This window comes from Drosophila elegans, unplaced genomic scaffold, assembly GCF_018152505.1.
Source record: "Drosophila elegans isolate 14027-0461.03 unplaced genomic scaffold, ASM1815250v1 contig_183, whole genome shotgun sequence".
Classification (NCBI taxonomy): Eukaryota; Metazoa; Arthropoda; class Insecta; order Diptera; family Drosophilidae; genus Drosophila; species Drosophila elegans.
This window is the reverse complement of record NW_024545550.1, coordinates 7,020,928-7,040,479: the sequence shown is the minus strand read 5'-3', so window position 1 is coordinate 7,040,479 and position 19,552 is coordinate 7,020,928. Positions and strand designations below refer to the sequence as shown.

Here is a 19,552-nt window from a genome sequence, read left to right as displayed (position 1 = left end):
TAAGTAAAATTCAAATTCTGTAAAGTTATATCAACAAATCTTATTATTCCAACTTTCCTAAGATTTTTGCCGTAATTAAAGCTTAATTTGCATTTGAATGAATCATTAATTTGGCAACATTAAAAATTTAAGGTTGTGATAATGCTCTTGCGTGCAATCTTATATAAAATATAGATAACAGATATATAATGTGATAAGTGTTTATTAAGTATTTTACTACAGTCAAATTTCCATTACTTAAATCACAAAAATAAGTTAGATTTGTAGGGACTTACATTGACTTAAATTGACTTGTGCTTACGATTTTTCTTGCCAATAAAACTATTTTAACTTGTAGAGACTTCCTGTCGGCAAAGTTTGAGCTATGGAAGCTTGACTGTATTCCCTTTCCAAGTGGAAAAATCGTGAAGCTCTTATGGAAGCCAGGATTATATTTTATTTTTCCCGTTTAAAATAGCTTCCCTCATATTTTCCGCTACTTGGGGCGTTTTTTTTCGCTCGTCCTTTGAACACGTGCCTCCAGATAGCCGCTGATCCACCTGAGTCCCTGCTGTTTGCTCTGATAACTCAGTTCGACGTGCACCGGGGTCTCCATGTCCACGGCGGGCAGGAGATTCAGGTCCAGTCGGAACCCTCTGATGTAGTAGGAGTAATTGGCCTTGAAGGGACACTGTTTGGGAAAGTTGCTGAAGCGTTCCATGATATTTCGGCCCAAACGCAAGAGGGGCACTTGATTGCGATTGGCCAGCACCTGGCAGCCATCGGTGGTCACATTTAGCAGGACAAAGTCCGTCAACGGCCTCCTTCGCGGCAGGACGATTTTCATGAAGAAATCATGGTCGGCCACTGGTTGCATAAGCATGAATTCCATACGCCAAGTGCGCCGCTTGGAACTTTTACTTATGCCACAGTGAAACTCCTTGAGAATCCTTGATTTCACATCCTCGCTGCTGCATGTAAAATTATCCGTTTGCAGCTCAAAGTTATTCTGGGAAATTCAAACGTGTGCAAGACAGATTAATTCCATGCCGTACCATACATACATCACATCACGTATACGCACCTTGGCCCCCGCCTCCACTTTCCAATTAGGGAGCCAGCAGCAGAGGCAAATGATTATCAACACGCCCAAAGTCTTTGGTTTCATCTCCTTTATTCACAGCACCGAACAAAGCCACTTCAATTTTGCAATACACGTATAGAATTAATGCCCATATGCATCGTCTAAATGGAAAACTCGAAACCAAAATCTCCTGATGCGTGACTAATGCTAAAATAACAATCACCATTGTTTGCTATAGTGGAGCAAATCGAGACTTAAATACAGCTGGCGGGAAGCGTTTATTGAGCTGAACAAGCCCATTTGCCTGGCTCATTATAACAATAATGAACAATGAGCTACGAAATATTGAACAGGATGTTGATATATGCATTGGAAGATTATTTATGGCATGTCTTATGCAGCATCAATAATTAAGTTCTTTAAATTCTTATTCGCTAATTTAAGCTGTTTTTAGTTTAATGGCTAATGGCTTAGTTTTTAAATCGGATCATTTATGACATTGCTCCATAATCACGTGAAATATCTTTGTCAATTAACGCTTCGCACGAAAAAATACAGCTTATTATAAACGAGAGTAATTAGTCAAATGGATTACAGCCTGTGGGTCGTAATTAACCATGGCAAATGATAATAATTTATTCCGAAATTGTGCGCCACTGCTTTAACATTATGTTCAGGAAATTCTACGTGTTTATAGTGTTAATTTTTTCTTGTATTTATTATCATGCAAGGGCAAAGGTACATTTTATGTTATAAAATGCATTAAGAGTGTTATAAAATGTAATTTTTTAGGCCAATTTTGACATGGTTTTTACGAACTGCACCTGCTTTAGTGAAGATCCTGAGGAGATGTTATCACGTTTAAAATGTGGTTTGAGTAAGAGTGTTAAGAGGCCTTCCTTCAACATTGAGTTGCAATTCCAAAAGCCTGTAATCAAGTTCTTTGTAAATATGAGAATTGTTTTACCGCGACGTCAGGGCGCTGATTTTACCTTATTCAATCTCTCCGGAATCGATGGCTGCAGTTTGCTGTCCAATAAAAACCAGATCGCCTTCATCCAACTGGGCCGCAAGCATATGGATCGATTTAGTAATGTTCCCAAGCGATGTCCTTGGCCCAAGGATGTGTCCTACTACATCCGTGGATTCCGAGCGGATATGGCTGCCATGCCAGCATTTAATTTCGAGTCGGACATGAACCTGTGGTTCGACCTGGTGGTAAATCACCATAAGCTGATCCGCGGCTTTATCCAGAGCAAGGTTCAGCGAAGAAGGAGTCACAAAAATGCAGCTGACGAGGATTAATAGGGTTCTCACACTTGAAAAAAAAAAGAAAACATATAGAAAGTGGTTTGTTTTATTAATTTTTTTTGGTCTTAACTGCACTACCAAATTGTTTGTTAAATATACATGTTCTTTGAATAAATCAATGTTTGCAACGCTCTGTGTTAATTTTAAATCACTATTCTAAAGCTGGTTTTGGTATGGCTTTTAAAAATAATTTTTTTCTTTTTAAGAATTGTGTATATATATCTAACAAAATACTTTTATGAAAGAATAACTATAATATGATTTTTTTTTCTTTAGAGAATTTTATTTATTCCTCTTACAACAAACCTTTATGAAAGAATAATTATAAGGTGGTTTTTGTTGTTTAAAGATATATTGCTTATATATTCAACTTACAAACAAAACTTCTCTGAAAGAATGTTTGTATGATGGTTTTTTCTTTACAAATTTCATATATAAATCTTACGAAATACTTTTATGAAAGATTAATTATAAGATGTTTTTGTTCTTTATAATTAAATTATAATGTTGAATATTCACTATGCCTTTGCTAGATTGTTTCTGTGTAAATCACGTGGGCAGGTGGCCAATGGGATGAATAAAATTGGGGCAATTGAGTTTCCTTCTGAGTTCCATTGGCTCTCCCTTTATTGGTCAGTCGAGTGTGTGGGATGGCCAGAAAAACATATTTTCGCTTTCCCTGCATTCCTTTTTCCCGACAGCCACTTTTCCTCGCTGTTTTTTATGGGGCACGTGCCTTTTTTTCGGAAGTGTGCAGTTCCCTCCTTCACCAAAAACAAAAAAACGACAAAAAAAATACGCCACATGCGGCAGGCGGAATTAAAAATTCCAAACTCGTTTCGCCCTCTTACAAGGCGATTTCGCCTTAACGTGGTTATTAGGTAGCTGTGCTTCCGAATAAGCCAAATTTGCTTAAATGAACGCCGGACTTTGGCGTGAGGAATTTCCCAGATGCTGGTCATAGCTTGAGTTGAGTTCCCGAGGGTGTTTGCCTGTATTTTCCTGCTGTTAATCTTCTTTAAAGATAATTTCCTTTCTGCCAAGATGGCCTGATCACATATCTGCAAGTTGGCTAGGAAATCGCCCATTTATTAAAACCTTTATTGTGAAATTTTTTAACTATCTAGTAACAAAAAGAATAAGCTTTTCCGTTGAAAGGAAATAAGCTTTTCTTGTTAGAGTCAGGTAAATGTCTTCAAAATATTTTAGTTGAATAAATGTATGTAATATGTGTTATTAAAAGGTAATTTAAATGATTAAATAGTTATAACAACTTTTTCCAAAGCTCCTGTTATTAAATAACATACATAACATGGTTTTGTTATTAAAACTTTTTCTATTTATTTGCATATCTAGCATAAATTCCCAGCAAAGCCCAACATGAACAATTTATAATTGCTATCTGCATTACAATGTTTCAAATATTAAAAAAAAAACTCGTTTTTCCTCTCTGCCTCAAAGTTTGTTTATGTATTTTCAACAAGGTCATTTTTCCTGTTGAATACTTGTTAGCTGGATGAAAATGTACTATGCACATTTATGAAATTGAAAACTCACTTTGAGTTTTGATTTTGCCACCACAACCAACACTTGCATTGATTATTTTGCAGGCACAAATAAGTTTTACCACGACGCAACTTTGGCAAAAGAAATCTCTCTGCCCTTTTTCGCAAGGGAAAAACTTTTGATGTGAGTTGAGAAGAGAGGAAAACCCAAGTATCATCAGCCTAATCATGTGGAATAAGGCGGAAACGGAAATTGCACACACACATTCGCAAACAGTTGCAGATGCCGCCGCATAAATGTCCAGATACAGTTACATATACAGATACAGATATGAATACCCATACATGTGTCGAGGTTTACCAGATTGGAGAAATCATATGCTGCCTGCCACCTGCTGGTCGCCGGAAATGTTGGAAATGAAAATTTTGCGGTACTACCGCACAAGCAATATGTGTTTGCGTGGATCTGCATTTTTGCGCCCACTCAGTGGGGTTGCCTAGTGGTTACGCCCCCCATATAATGGCATATTAATCAGAAATGCATTCGATGGCTAACCGAATGTTTCGACAAGGTTGAGGGCTGCAGGCTGGTTTACAGGTTTTATCTCTGTATCGGACATGTTATCAAAAGCAGGGAATTGTAAACAAGCTTGTTAGGGTGCGTGGGGATATGAATTTGCCGGAATTTAGTCCCTAAACTCTGTATGATGTTTAATTACGTGTAGTGAATATCTTATTTGAATTACATTTCTATGAATTGGTCTTTTTGAGAATATCAAGGAGGGTTTTTATTATATTGACATGAATTGGATGGAATTTGGTCACTAAATTACGGTACTTGAATATTTTATTTGATTATAGTGACTTGATTTTGGTGGAATTTAGTCACTCAACTATGATGTTTTATTAAGAATATCTTAGTTATATATACTAAAGATTTTGTCTTAGCTTTGTATATTTAAAGAATATCAGGTAGAACACCTAAAAGCCGTATAATAAAACCTTAAAAATATTAGTTTAGTTTTTCTAAACGCCTTATAATACAATCTACAAAATAAGTTATTCTTTAATTTGCGATGAAATGGGCGGCTGTTACTTTGTGATACCAATTTTTCGGGTAGATGAAAAAATGGAAAAAGTGTTTGCAATGAAGATAAGGTAGTTCGAGCTTCACTCTTAAAGGGTTGGCTTTAAAAGCATTATTTGGAGTCAATAATTTTTAGTTTTAATTTAGTAATCTGTCTGAAAACGTATCGCATGGGAAACTCGAACATCTGGTGATAAACCCTTTTAAATGAGTGTTTTTCTTGGCCTAATCCCCAGAATTTCCAGTGTCAACATGCCGCCTGTGACGTTCAATTCTTATCAGTACTCGACCTTTTTGTTAGTTTTACTTCGTAAAAGAGCCCAACAGCTGTCGCTGTTGCGGTTGCGGTTATTTGTTGCTGCCGTTTGACCGCTCGTATTCATTGTTGCTGGAAATTAACGCGAGCAGCACCTGCGGCAAAAACCAATTACGCCTATCAACGGCAAAAAAAACAGTCCACTTTGATGTGCACACCTCAGCGCACTGTGCTAAATGGATTCGCAATGTTTTCCCATTTAAGTTCAGTTTTCATTGTTCTACTAGCTGAATGAAAAAGTGTGTTGGCACACAAATATTTTCATATCAGTGCGCTGTTGGCTCAACAAATAAAAACAAATGGAAGCCCGTCGAAGAGCACACAATGCATTGGGTATAAATCAAAAAAAGTCAATTAAAATAAACACAGTAGACTTTCTCTAAAATGAACTTGCTAGCAAGAAAATATTGCACTGTTATAGAGACCAAGGGTATAAAAGTGCCCATTTCAACATAAAGATATTAGTTTTCGTCGACAAAGACAAACTCTAATTAAACAGCACTAACAATATATAATCCATGAATGAATAATTATTATTAAATTAAATATTCATGCAAATTTTACAACATAGTCTAATAATAAAATATATTTTAACATTAACTCCACATTGGACAATAGGATACAAAAGCTTATGCAAATTTACAATACACGTCTTCCTTTTACCCTTCTCTTACATAATTCTCTTTTGAATATGAACTAGCAAAACACATAATCTTATTATGTTGATAATATTAATTTATTTACCTTAATGATATTAATTTATTTATATTGCCCGTTTTTTTTAACTTTTATTATTGCTAATGCACTATGTACCTTTTTGACTTTAAACATTTTCAATAAAATTAATGGGGTTTTCCCATTCTATTACAGCATTGCCACGCCCCAAGGAGCGCTTTAAGAGGCGCACCGGCCCCACCATTCCCATGCCAGCCCGCAAGGGGCTGCTAGCGCCCCAGAACACATTCCTGGACACAATCGCCACGCGGTTCGATGGCACCCGTAAGTGAAGTGAAATGCTAATGCCCAGGCTATTGCTAATGCTAATGCCAAGCAATTTTCCGGCAGCCCGTTCTTGTACCGTTTTTATATGATTTTTGTAATGTTTTATTTATGACACTTTTTATTGAGAGCCCCGACTGAAGCTGGCATAAGCCAAATGCCACCATCGTTTTGACCAACTCGTAAAAAAGTACACATAAGAGATTTCCGAGAATAGGCATCCGGGTTCTTTTTTGTGCACTGAAAGAGAAATAAAATTGAAAACATATTAATTCCAAAAAACAGGAAAAAGAGAAATTAAGGGTTTGTTCTTTTTAGAATGAGCTGATGTTGTTTTAAATAGTACTTGATTTTCCATTAAATATTCCTTATAACTTGTTTTATTTAATTTTTTTTAGTCTGGGCTTACTATTTCCCTTTTTCTGCGTGTACTTCTCTCAATTTTGGGACACCAGGATTCAGGGGGACATGCCAGTTAAATGCTTGCGCGTAGGGAAAACTTCCGACCGGTCACGAATTGTTGTTCTATATGTGTACATAGTATATATGGATCCATATTGAAAATCTCCACATCCAGCATGCAAAATACAGCTCTCTGCGCTGGGAAATTAAAACTATATGGCGCCGTACGTACATGCCAATTTTTCCCATCCATTTTTTCGCGAAACAAAATACACAAAAGAGGATACTCGTGGAAGCCTTAAAAATATATATTCCTTTGAGAGCAAAAAATGGTAAACAGTAAATTAAGCTGCGCCCTTGCTTGGTTGTCAAGGTATTTTCTTTTGGTGTTTTCCTCTTACTTTAATGTAATGATTCAAGAAAGAAAAAACATTACATTTCAAAGAGTTTTTTTTGTATGTCAAAGCAATCAAAACTAATTTTGGTGCAAAATGGTGTAAATGGTTTTTTAAACTTTTCAATAAGCTTATATCATAACCCAAGAAAAAAATATGGATTATGAAAATGCAATATTATTTTTAAAAAAATATTTTTTTTTCAACAGAAAGTTCAGATGAACAAGGATTTTTGGTTATTTTCTGTAATATGTTAAAAATAATTTACTACTACTGAAAAATGAATTTCATAGAGTGAATTAATTAATTATTAATTTTTTTTTTTAAATACTACAGCAATATCAAAAGTATTTTAAACCTAATTTTGTTTCTTTGTTACTAAACATTAAGATAAATTAAAACACAAGTTTTCCTATACCTCAAAGGTATGTTTTAGTCACTTTACATTTTTCCAGTACTGTTATGGCCGCAGCTGTATATTATTTACAATATAACATTAGTTAATACTTTTTTATTAACTGATTGCTAGCCATTTGTTCTGAATTGTTAGCCCTAAAAGGGTGTAATTTTAGTTTGTCCATTTTTCTGATCTATTGATTTGGGGGTTAGTCTGTGTCCTCTTTTTTTGTTACAAGGCCAGGAAAACCCATCTCGACTATGAGTTTCCTCTTGGCATTGGCCAACGTTGACAGGACACACACGTGCTGACATAGCCGGGTTCCTGCCTCGAGAAAACATGTCAGTCCCCCATCATATAAATTAATTGTTGTATTTCGCACACATAAAGGCATAGGGAGCGATAATTGTCTTTACGAGTTGTCACAAACTCTGAACATGAAATGAAATGCTCAGCCGGCAGGGGTATTAAAAAGGTTTTACGAGGCATAAATAATAAAGTAAGCATATTAAATGAGTGCTATATGTGAGTCGGAGTCAGCCGACAAACAAAAAACATCCTGCAAGTGATTTTGCCTATGTGTTTTTACTACAAATATAAATGCAAATATATGAACACATTTTTAGCATTTAATTGTATTACAAATTACCTGATAAAAACAGTAAGCTACCTATCAACAGGTCATTAAAAATGTAGCAACCAAACTATTCGCACTTGATAGATTTCCATTTAAATGCAGCTATGAATTCAACTAATTGGAGTGCAAACAATTAAATCCGATTTGCAGCCACGTGTGCATTTAATTCTTAATGCGACCACAGCACTTTAACCAAACTTTTTATTGATGCCAACCATTAAGTAAATTTGCTTTAAATTTGTTGGCTGTTGCGGTGGCTGGAGGATAAAGTATTTAACAATCAATTTACAGTTTCCTTGCTAAGAGTGTAGGTAAATAATTCATTGGCAATTTTCCAGAGTTGCCAGCAACAAAATGTCCTTGATTGCTAATAAATGCAATTACTGCAATTACAATTCATTTCTAGAACATATCTATGACTTGCTGATATTGTTGTCGAACACACACATGCAGATTATCTTTATTGTTCGCCATATGAGTTTTCATTTCGATCTGCCATTAAGCTGGCTTGTCTTTCAATTCAATTTAATGCATCCACATCCTTACTTTCCACATATGTACATATAGGACACATATCTCCCCATATAATCTGTCTATTGTGTCGGCAATTACGATCTTTCTCGTTCTATTCAAACTGCTTCAGTAACAGGAAGGTATATGTTGGCTAGGACGTGGGAGTGGGAAACGTTTCTATTTATGAAATTGCATTGAAAAGGTAAATAAAGAAGAAAGCACGCTGGGAAAAGCTGGCTCTTATTGAATTGTGTGCCTTGGAAATGCTATAAATAAATGCATAGAGCGCAAATAAAGTGAGCTATCCGCTGGTTGGACTTCGCAGGATAGTCCCAGGATACCCGAATTTCAAACTGGCCAAATGGCACAGAAGAATTTCATTTCCTGCAGCGAGCTTGCCCAAAAACTTAATTAAATGCTGCTGAGATTTTTTGTGTATTTCTACAAACAATAAAAATTGTTCACAGCATGTCCCAGACATGAAGGTCAAGTGCAAATGGCAAAGTCATAAAATGGAAAGGTTAAATTCATAGTAATATGGCATTCTTTGTACCAGAAAATGAAACACAGTAAAACGAATTATATTCATATGGTAAGCTTATTATAGGACAGATTTTTTGGGGTTTTATGATGGGCATTAAAGAAAAGGTATTTGATCTATATTAAAAAATCCTGTTTAAAAAAATTAGTAATTTTAACGGCTTGTTCGTTTCAAAAAAGTGAACCAAGTCTTTTGGAAACGAAAAAAAACGAATTCTGTTCATATGTTAATCTTATTATTTTATGGGATTTTATGTATTTTCTTTTTTCTAATTTGCTTAATGAGGAAAACTATTTTGGGCAAACATTTTTTTGAAGGAACATTTCTATATAAAATCATTATCATGTTGATAAAGTTTTATTTACATTCCTTATATACAGTTTAAGTTAATAGTTAAAGAAATTTCGGATTGTGTAATTCTTAGAAAACATTTTTCTGGCAATATGGAAAAATGTGCATTTTAAGGCGACAGACAACCAACTTGCGTCCGTCAGTCTTGTTTTTGCATGAAAAGGACACACAGCAGGACTTGTCTTATTACCGTTGTTTGTCGGGACAATATTTCATGGCAAATGAAAGCAGCTGAACATCATTCTTCACCATCACATTCACCATTCGCATTTGCCATTTTGCCCAACTACAGTACATTTCCCCGTTGCTGTTACCGCTTTTCCCGCAGCAAACTCACCCACCAAACTTTTCTCCTTCCCTATTTTCAGACTCGAACTTTGTGCTCGGCAATGCGCAGGCAAATGGCAATCCAATTGTTTATTGCTCGGATGGGTTCGTGGATTTGACAGGATATTCACGCGCGCAAATTATGCAAAAGGGTAAGAACGACTCAACTTATTTAACACTTGAATACTCATTTGAATGTACTGTGCCATTTTATTCAATTGCAAACAAACGCAAACGCAAACTCCGGGCCGAATTCCGGCGTACACGAAACAGGCTGCTCATGTCATTTCCTCTACGGACCGGATACGAAGGAGGAGCACAAGCAGCAAATCGAGAAAAGTCTCTCCAATAAGATGGAACTGAAGCTGGAGGTTATTTTCTACAAGAAGGAAGGTAAGCCGTCCAAATTACGATGTGCGGGAATGCTGCGAAAATTGTTTTGTTTCTGCCTCCTTTTTAATTAAAAATTTTCATGAAAATGGGGGCGTAGTGTGCCCAGAAAGGAAATTATTTCTGGGCTTGTGGTCGCCGATGGTCACAGGATAAAACTTTCTGAGCTGAATAAGCTGCAAGACATCATTAAAAAAATTGAAATCTTGATAAGGGGGTCTAGAAATTAGGTTAATATGTTTCACCACCCCATCTGTTTCAAATCTTAATCTAAGAAAATTGAAAAGATTTTATTATAAAAGTTGTCAACAATAACAGGCATAAGACAATTAATAAACAAATAAATCTTTTTTTATTAAACTTTAAAAAGTTTTAAAAGTTTTTAAAAAGACCCATTATAAAATAGTTTGTTAACTTAGTTTATCTAGGGAGCAATAAAAACAAATAAATAAATGTAATGTTGGGATGACCTTTATAAAATTATTATTTTCTTCAATTGAGTTTGTTCTAGCACCAAAGAGCCAAAATGCTGAATAAATGCATACAAATTTTAAAATAGTCATTTTTAAGAATATCAAAACTTTGGTAGTTCCAATTAAGCTGTTTCCATTGTATTGCAAATACTGGCCCTCTAACTTTATGTAAATCAGAAATGGACAATTTTCCAAATTCAATACAGCAAGGCTTATTTATGGCCTTTGAGAAGCTTTGAGTTTCTTTGAAAGTCCTCTGTCATTTAGGCATTCATGCAACAAGAGCACTCTATTGTCCTTCCATTTCAGGAAAATTGGTGAGCTTTTCTTGTGCACATAAGGGGAGTGTTATTGCTTTTCTTCGGCTGTTCGTTCACAGATGACAAAAGTTGGAAAAGCTACCCGCACAAGAGTGAAAAGTTGCCAATCAATTGTGGTCGCACCTGTTCAGAGTTTGCCGAGAACACAACCACGATTGACTTATAATTTAAGTCAGTGGCTGCCGCCTTGTTTTTGTGGCTCTGTTCAGCTCTGTTCTTGATTGGGTTAAGCGCGACAGACTTAAACTAGTTTCCTGCGGTTTCCCAGGGGGCTCATGTTCATGTTCAACTCTTGCAGGACAACCATCTCCACCCATATCCAGCCATCTCCAGCCATATCCACCCATCCCATCCCATCTATATCCTTACAATTTGCCACGGCTCGTTGACATGCTGGGCGTACAATAAATTGTGCTCTTAACATTTTCGCACGTCCAGGCCGCGGTATTTTGTAGCCCTAATGAGGTCACGATTAATCAAGACAAAGCCCAACGCAGAGATAAGCCCAAGATGGATGGATGGATCCATCAACTTTGAGTGTAAGTTTTCTAATTAGCCAAGCGTTTAAAACTTTTAACCGACTGCTGTTGGGTTATTGAGATTATGTGCTGATACTTGGAGAAATTTAGTTCTAGGTTCAAGAATCAAAACTTCTTAAAGTGTGAAAATCTACCGCTAAAATATTTAAGTACAACATTTGCTTTTAGTATTAACTATTTAACAGTTGTTCTTAAAACTGCCGAAGGCCGAACATCTACTTCTAAAATTTATTATAATTAGTTGGAACAACGCAATATAGTTTAATAGCCAAACTGATTTAAAAAATATTGCACATTTCTCGAAGTATTGTTTTAGTTTTTTATGTGGCCTTTTCACAGTGTAGAACACCCCTTTTGCCACCCCTGGGCTTTCTTTTCGCGTGTGTGCCGGGGCTATGTTTTATTAATTATGCATTGGCGGCGGCAGACTGAGGGTGAACTGGACCTGGTTGACCTCGGGCTGGGTGTGTAATTAGCGGGAGATAATTAAAATGCAGGCCTGGACAATAATTGCGATCTAATTGAATTGCCATGCAATTTATTTATCAATTTCAAGCCACATAAATTGATGGCGTTTTGAAGGTATCCAACAGCTAATTAAAAACTGGGTCCTACTTTTATTTTGGGACCATTTAGCTGCCAATGAAGTTGAGGTTGTATCGATGAGGTTTCAATTATACAGCTGCAAATTAAATGCACTGCCACGCTGAACACTGCGCACTGCAAGGCCAAATATTGAGCTAAACGACCGCGTAGTGTACCCCGTGGCGTATGCGTGATACCCGTGCAAATTAATTTTCTGTGCCGCTGATTAAAGGAAAAACTCATTGCAGGTGCTCCGTTTTGGTGCTTGTTCGACATTGTGCCCATCAAGAACGAAAAGCGGGATGTGGTGCTCTTTTTGGCCTCCCACAAGGACATCACACACACCAAAATGCTGGAGATGAATGTGAACGAGGAATGTGATAGCGGTAAGTATACACCCACTTCCACACTTTTTGCCGAAAAAAGTAAAGCAACTGGTATAAATAATGCACTAGCTGAAAACCCAAACGCCGAAAACCCGAGCGTGCACAAAAAAGCCACAAATACCCACTTACACACAAAATCGCACACCACCAAGCCCCCGAAAATATTGAATTAATAAGCGCTTACACATAAACAAGCAAGCCAACACCGATGCATTCCCTCGGATCAGTCCAAATGGCCAAATATTTTGGTTGGCTAAGTCATTACTTCCAGCAGACTGCTACTGCTATAATATTGTGACATATCACTAAGGTGTCACCTGCATGCGGATGAATATGCCAAAATATACACTATGTAATAAAGTAAATTAAAGGACAGTTTAATCTGAAAGCTGCTGTGCTCTAGAAAGGTTTCATATAAAATGTTGTTTCTATAACTAGATGCTTTAGTGACTAATTGCTGCTTAACAATTATATTAAATGTACTTTTTATTCCAATTAAAATTATATTTATATAAAAAGAGGGAATATTTAGTGGGATTTTAACTAAATATTTAAAAGTTTTTTTTTTGGGGGCTGCTAATTTAATGTTTTTACCGCAGTAAGTCCAAGACTCAAAGCCAAATGAATTGCTTACCATTTTAAAGTGTAGTTCTTGGGGCATTTCAAAAATTAATCTCAGTACCTTCAAGAGCCATTTCAAAATAAGTTGCTGATATAAAATAAAAGATTTAGCTGTTCAGCAAGTTCAGGAGTTAAGAATATAAAGAGGCCATAACTATAAATCTTAGGGCAGAGTATTCCTCAGTCAAGAGCCATTAAAAGTCAGTTATTGGTACCTTTTTCGAGCTGTGTCAGCGTGTCAACTCAACTCTCGGACAGAAATATACCTACAAAGTTCTGTGAAACTTTTGGTTTCGCTTGGTCTTGGCAGAGCGAGATTATTTGGTTAGCTTCCTGGCTGGGAAACTGTGAAAATGGGAAACTGAGAAATGAGAAGGAAGGTTCTACGGCTGGCCGACTGGCTGCGGTCGCTCCTTTGAGTCCCTTACCGACTTTTCATCCGTTTCCCCCCTTTTTCCCCCCAGCGCGTGTCCCTGACAACTGAATATATGCATACCATATTTCAACGTTAATTTAAATCTCGTCTTTCACGCGCAGTTTTTTCTGTGTGCTAGCCACAGCCGATCAAAAGTATATGAATTCGTAATGATTATGATTGCAATGAGTCGCATTAAATATTCGCATTTCGGTTAATGCCTTTTAAGCAAAGAGTTGAGTATAATTAAACTTTTATAACTGGTCTCGACTCTTTTGCGGAGTTCAATGAAAGCATTTACCTTAATTAGCAATGGCCAAAATGACTTTGTTTGCCAGTTCTTTTTCATTTAGGCTATGCACATCAAATATGCCCTCTGTCTAATTCACTGGATTAATCAGACAAAAAAGTTGGACACACCGGCACACGTGCGCTGTGTTTTGGTCCCCAAAGGATCCTGAAATATTGATGCAGCACTCGAACAGTTCTGACAGCCTCGCAACTTATATCCAAGGCACTTTTACTCTACCTCTAATTTATTCTCGAATCGCATGTGCCGCCAAGGAATTCACCTAATGCAGGGATAAAAAAACAGTGCCCCCTGCCCTTTGACCTTTTCATTTGCAGCTTTATTACCGTCGTTATTCATCTGTTGTTGCTGCTGCCAGCTGGCTGCTGGCTGCTGCCGTCTGTCTTCTGTTTGCTGGCCTGCAGATTTACGGCCATGCAAACCGGGCAGAAGCCACTTGAAGTTCGACCAGGAGAGTCCTAAGAGGATTTGCTGCATCGTATGCTCGACTGACAGGATGGCAAAGACTTTCTGTGTCCCCAAAGCCACCTCACTGTGAAGCTTTAAATTATCTTGTGCTGATGACATTGATGGCCCTTAAATTCAGGACAAGAACTGGTGAATTAGATGATCGACATTTAGATGTTGCTTCTTTAGTGGCTTGCACTATGGCTTATAATATCTTGCAAGGAATTCTTAAGTATTTTATATTTTTGGTTGGTTTTGGGTTAATTGGTCGCTGCTTTTCATCAGAAATTGATGCTTAAGTTTCTTTCCTAGTTTCGGCGTTTTTTATTTTTTTAGGAAATATTTTTAACATGTGTACAAATTTAAATGCTTACATACCCCGCAACCAATCCTGTCACAGGAAAGCGAAATTCACATCCACTGCTTGCCAGATGTTGCATGTTGCATACGTGGTTTGCAAGTGCAACAAACACTTACAATATTCCTGCAGCCGAAGGCTTATTCATGTAATGTTGTTAGCCGGACACACACATTTACTTGGCGGCCAACATTCGGTAATGAATTTCATTAACTTGGCCATTGAGCGACGGACAGGCAATCGATGCCAGAAACCAGTCAGATGAAATGCTTGTCGTTATCGAATCAATCTACACTGAAACCAAAGCAGCGGTCGGGTTTGATTCAATTTTTGTTAATTTATGCAAATGAAATTAAGTCCGGGCCAACCAACCTTGGCAAACCCAATTTCCAGCTCGAATCAAGCTGGCTGGAAAATTTCGAGTGCCGATCCACGTCAATGGGAAATTAATGCTGTGACAAAGGCCGCAAGGAAAATCCGGCTGGTTGGAGGTGGTAGAATTGTGAGTTAAGGTAATTAGGCGGGCAGTGTTCAAAATTTTGTGATAAAGCGCGTTTTGATGAGGCGGATTCGAAATGGAATTATCTTGGCCATAATCGTTATCACACTGTGACAGTTAAGCGATGATGACCATCGTTTCACACATCATTAGGCCTGTCAGTGAATTTTCCCCTCGTTTCCCTCAAGAGTTGTGCATATTTTGTTAAAGTATTCCACCTTTTTTATGTCGTTCTGCCATGAAAAACCATTTGTGTATGCATGAAGCGTAAACTGAGATACTTTTTTATCTTTAATTTTTTGTCTGACCTTTTTTTTTTGTGTTAGTCGGCTGTTGCTTGGTTACGGATCTGTATATATATAGTATATATATATGTATGAGGTGGCGGTCCCGGCCTAATTGGCATTTTGATATGACAGCACCGAAGTCAAACCGGACTTTTCGTGGGTTGTGGGTCTTAAAATTGAAATCATATTTCGGTCAACAAATTTGGCCGTAGTATATAAAAGAAATTAAATGAAATGAAAACAGGAAAAACTGACAAATTGGGGTGTGGGGAAAAAAATGGTCACTTTCTTGGGTGCTATTTGCATAATTTGTGTTCCTTTTTTCTTATAATTAGCACACGAGGGTATGGGCACCGTATCAAGTTCATTTTGGGTCCATTTCTCACCATACCGCTAATTGTTATTTATAGCATGCCTGTCCTTTTGAGACACCATACACAAATAGAATTAAACTCAATTTAATGGGCCTTTTGCGGTGCCAAATATAGGAGATTTCGTGGGTGGGAAATCTTATCGAGTTTTGTTTGTACGCCTGTGAAATATGATGTTTATTCGCCTGATTTGTTCGGGTGACCAGAGCTTGGCCAATATTTGTCAGGCATCGAAGGAGATTATAAATTGTTCGAGGGTGCCAGGTTTGTTCGATATCATTAAGGTTAAAATGGGCAAAAGTGTCTGTTATTATGAGGGTTTGAGTGGGGACATTATTTTAAATTTTAAAATTGTCCATTTAAAAGTTTCTCTAAGAAATCCCAGCAAAAATTAAAAAGGAAACCGAGCATTTAGGAGGGAAACTTTGTTTTACCAATGCTTAAAAGCTAAAACCATCTTTTGCCAACTAAGCTGCTCAAATAAAACTCAGCAAAAATAATAAATGGAGCCAAGCATTAGAGAAGGAAAGCTTTATTTAACTTGTCGGAAAGTCGACAAAATTTCAGGAAAATTTTAGCAAGGAGACGTGGCCACTGAGGGAGTGCAAAAACACATACACACGCTTTAAAAATATGTTTTAAACCGAACTACCACCGTTTTTAACCAAGCAAAGCTTAAATAAAAAAAAGATAAACTTAAAATTAACTCTGCCAATTAATTCACAATGTCTTATGTGTACAATTCTATGTGTTTCTTTCTCTTTGTGCTCTTTCTAATCAATAACACACCGACCCGGCAAATCACTGTAATTACTAAACAAAAAAATCCATGCCCAACCCATCCTCAACACCCCCCCTGATTTGGTTTGCTCTTTTTTTTGTTGCGACTCTGTAAGTTTTTGCCCTTACAGCTGCCCTTTTGGGGGCGCGGTTCCGGGCCGGCTCGAATGCCGGCATGCTGGGCCTGGGCGGACTGCCTGGCCTGGGCGGACCGCCATCCAGCGGCGAGGGGGACGCGGAGGCGGGCGAGGGCAACAACCTGGACGTGCCCGCCGGCTGCAACATGGGCCGCCGGCGCAGTCGCGCGGTCCTCTACCAACTTTCTGGTCACTACAAGCCGGAAAAGGGCGGTGTCAAGACCAAGTTGAAACTGGGCAATGTGAGTATGACAGCCGGAGGAGGGGAAGTGTGAGCGGGAGTTGCTTTAGCCACAATATGTTGTTTTAGCCACCGTCCATCATCAGCAGGCTACATGAACAATGTTGTCCCACGTCAAATTAAATTACCATTTTAACACGGTGATTTTTAAAATGCTCTATCTTGATGCATAGAACAAAATCTGACTAAATCGACTAAATTTTCGGAAGTAAATATAATAATTCTGAATATATAAATTTACTTAAATATTAAATATATAATATTTAGTACGATTTGGTATGAAACAACAATTCAATTACTGAATTTTAGGGGATCGGATGAGTTTCACAAATATTTATTGACGATCTAATTTTAAAACTATTAAATATAATAATGGACTGCATCTTTGTTTAGTTTAAATAAATAGAAACGATTTATGCGAAGAACGATGTCAATTTTTTAGATTCCCAAAAATAAAACAGTAATTAAACAGTAACTAACTTTTATAATAAACACAAATTGTAAAACATATCTAAAGTACTCTAAATCAATTTGAAATGTTTAAAACTTAGATGCATATATTTTGGTCAATATAATTTAATATGTCTATGCGTAGAGCGAAGGCTGTTGATGGAATTTCAGGTGGATTTGTAAACATCAACTAATGTGATTAAAAAATCAGGTTGGCAACTAATCGGTCTAGAGGTTCAATTAATTTAATTCACTTTTCATGTTTGTGCCGGATTTCATTTCATGCTATTTGCCCACAATCTATTCTGCAGAATTTTATGCATTCGACGGAGGCGCCGTTTCCGGAGTACAAAACCCAGTCGATAAAAAAGTCACGCTTGATTCTGCCCCATTACGGGGTGTTCAAGGGCATCTGGGACTGGGTGATTCTGGTGGCCACCTTCTACGTGGCCCTAATGGTGCCATACAATGCCGCGTTTGCCAAAGCCGATCGCCAGCCAATGGTGTCGGATGTGATTGTGGAAGCCCTCTTTATTGTGGGTGAGTAGATTGGACGAGAGTCGGAAAAAGGATATGCCTTTTATAGGATTAAAAGTACGTTACATTTATTTCACTAAATCAAATTAAAAGCTTCCTTATGACATTTGACAATGATAAGGTCTTAAAAAATATATAAAGGTGTCTAAGGGTATGCAATGAAAAACAGGAACGTCGTCCTTTATATAAATGTATCGGACTTTGGACTAAAAATGGTTTGCGATTTGATAAGACTTTAAAATTATTATCCTCGTGAATATTAAATGGAAAATAAAAAAGCTAACTTTATGAGAACAAAAACTTGGCAGTCTTTGCTAAAGCTGAGTTATGGCAACAATAGGTTAACTGAATATTCACCATCACCGCACGAGTTATATAACCCATACCCCCGGTAAAGGGAGAGCAATTGGTGTCTCTTTTATGGGCCACCTGTGGAAGCCGGTGCCACAATCATCGTCATCATCCACAAATGGGCGGGAATGGGAATTGAATTTGTCTCGTTGCGGGCATTGTAAACATTGTTTCACCGCTCACCTTTATTGCCGTTTTATTGCAGATATTCTGCTAAACTTCCGCACCACCTTCGTGTCCCGCAAAGGAGAGGTTGTCTCCAATTCGAAGCAGATTGCCATCAATTACTTCCGAGGATGGTTCGCCCTGGACCTTCTGGCCGCGCTGCCCTTTGATCACCTGTACGCCTCCGATTTGTACGACGGTGAGGTGAGTAATCGCTATTCACAGCCGCCGACGACTGCATAAATTTACTCAACAAGCCCTGAATTATTAAGCTCAGATTTGCATTCCGCCCTCGGCTTTTCTGTATACGATTCGAGGGATTCATGGGATGATGTATTACTTTTGCTGCTAACATACTACAGTTACCATTACCATTAAGTCCTTTAAAATTCCCAACAAATTGTTGGGTCAATTTGGAAAATCCCCTTGCGGTTTTCCCATGGCGCATGGGCATTTATCATTTATGAGCCAAAATTTCAAGTGGTAAATGGTCTTAGGAGTCTTGCCTAAAACTAGTTTGGCCGCATGCATTATGCATACGAATTTAAAGTTCACAGTTTGCGCTAGGCCACTTAATCGGATTATAAATAGTAGTTTAGTTGGGGCGGAAATTTTGAATTCACTTTACTGCGTTTTTTCTTGTGATGCCAAAAGGCAGATAACTTTTTTCTCACTACCCGTTTTATACAAAATCGATATGAACATCAAATTTTTGTGGTTAAAATTTATGGCTAAAAAACTTGTGAAAACACAAACAAAAATTGTTTAAATTATGAAAAGCTTTTTGTAAGCATCGACTTTAAACGTACTGTTGCCATCAATAAACTAACAATGTAAGCTTTCTATCGGGCTTACGTGGCGTATGAGTAATGTCTATGGAAACTTTGTGTTTTTTAATAAGGTTAACCATAAGAAACGACCGTCTTTCACTCCGTTTAAGTTTTAAATAAACTAAAAATGAAAAAAAAGTTACTGTTTTTTAATGTACTTTACAACGCAAAATATATATCAATCGTCTTGGTTGGATAACAGCCAAAAGTGCCGAA

At 37.3% G+C, this 19,552-nt stretch overlaps 3 protein-coding genes across 5 annotated transcripts in view; 2 read left to right on the top strand and 1 right to left on the bottom strand.

The window, feature by feature from the left end:
* The window catches only part of LOC108144532 (potassium voltage-gated channel subfamily H member 8), a 61,621-nt gene that overhangs the window by 22,529 nt on the left and 19,540 nt on the right, over window positions 1-19,552 (top strand). For 2 of the 3 annotated variants that reach the window (XM_017269491.2, XM_017269488.2), the window contains exons 3-9: window positions 6,153-6,281; window positions 9,886-9,996; window positions 10,118-10,237; window positions 12,400-12,537; window positions 16,742-17,004; window positions 17,765-17,993; window positions 18,547-18,710. In XM_017269491.2, coding sequence (XP_017124980.1) covers window positions 6,206-6,281; window positions 9,886-9,996; window positions 10,118-10,237; window positions 12,400-12,537; window positions 16,742-17,004; window positions 17,765-17,993; window positions 18,547-18,710 — 1,101 coding nt within the window. In that variant the 5' untranslated portion in view covers window positions 6,153-6,205. The remainder of the gene's footprint in view (window positions 1-6,152; window positions 6,282-9,885; window positions 9,997-10,117; window positions 10,238-12,399; window positions 12,538-16,741; window positions 17,005-17,764; window positions 17,994-18,546; window positions 18,711-19,552) is intronic. The other variant, XM_017269492.2, reaches the window with a different exon arrangement.
* LOC108144109 lies at window positions 476-1,147 on the bottom strand. The gene is made up of 2 exons (XM_017268753.1): window positions 1,064-1,147; window positions 476-988 (listed from the first exon to the last, which is right to left on the bottom strand). The coding sequence occupies exons 1-2, from the start codon at window positions 1,145-1,147 to the stop codon at window positions 476-478; spliced, it is 597 nt and encodes a 198-aa protein (XP_017124242.1).
* On the top strand, window positions 1,729-2,368 carry LOC108144108. The gene is made up of 2 exons (XM_017268752.2): window positions 1,729-1,801; window positions 1,856-2,368. Exons 1-2 carry the CDS (start codon window positions 1,733-1,735, stop codon window positions 2,366-2,368), a joined length of 582 nt encoding a protein of 193 aa, XP_017124241.2. The 5' UTR covers window positions 1,729-1,732.

What these genes read in the sequence shown, in the direction of transcription:
- LOC108144109 (XM_017268753.1), bottom strand. Translation starts at nt 1,147, where the DNA reads ATGAAACCAAAGACTTTGGGCGTGTTGATAATCATTTGCCTCTGCTGC. An exon ending in AAGTGGAGGCGGGGGCCAAG is followed by an intron (nt 989 to 1,063) that starts GTGCGTATACGT and finishes TGAATTTCCCAG; the next exon opens with AATAACTTTGAGCTGCAAAC.
- LOC108144108 (XM_017268752.2), top strand. Translation starts at nt 1,733, where the DNA reads ATGTTCAGGAAATTCTACGTGTTTATAGTGTTAATTTTTTCTTGTATT. An exon ending in ATTATCATGCAAGGGCAAAG is followed by an intron (nt 1,802 to 1,855) that starts GTACATTTTATG and finishes GTAATTTTTTAG; the next exon opens with GCCAATTTTGACATGGTTTT.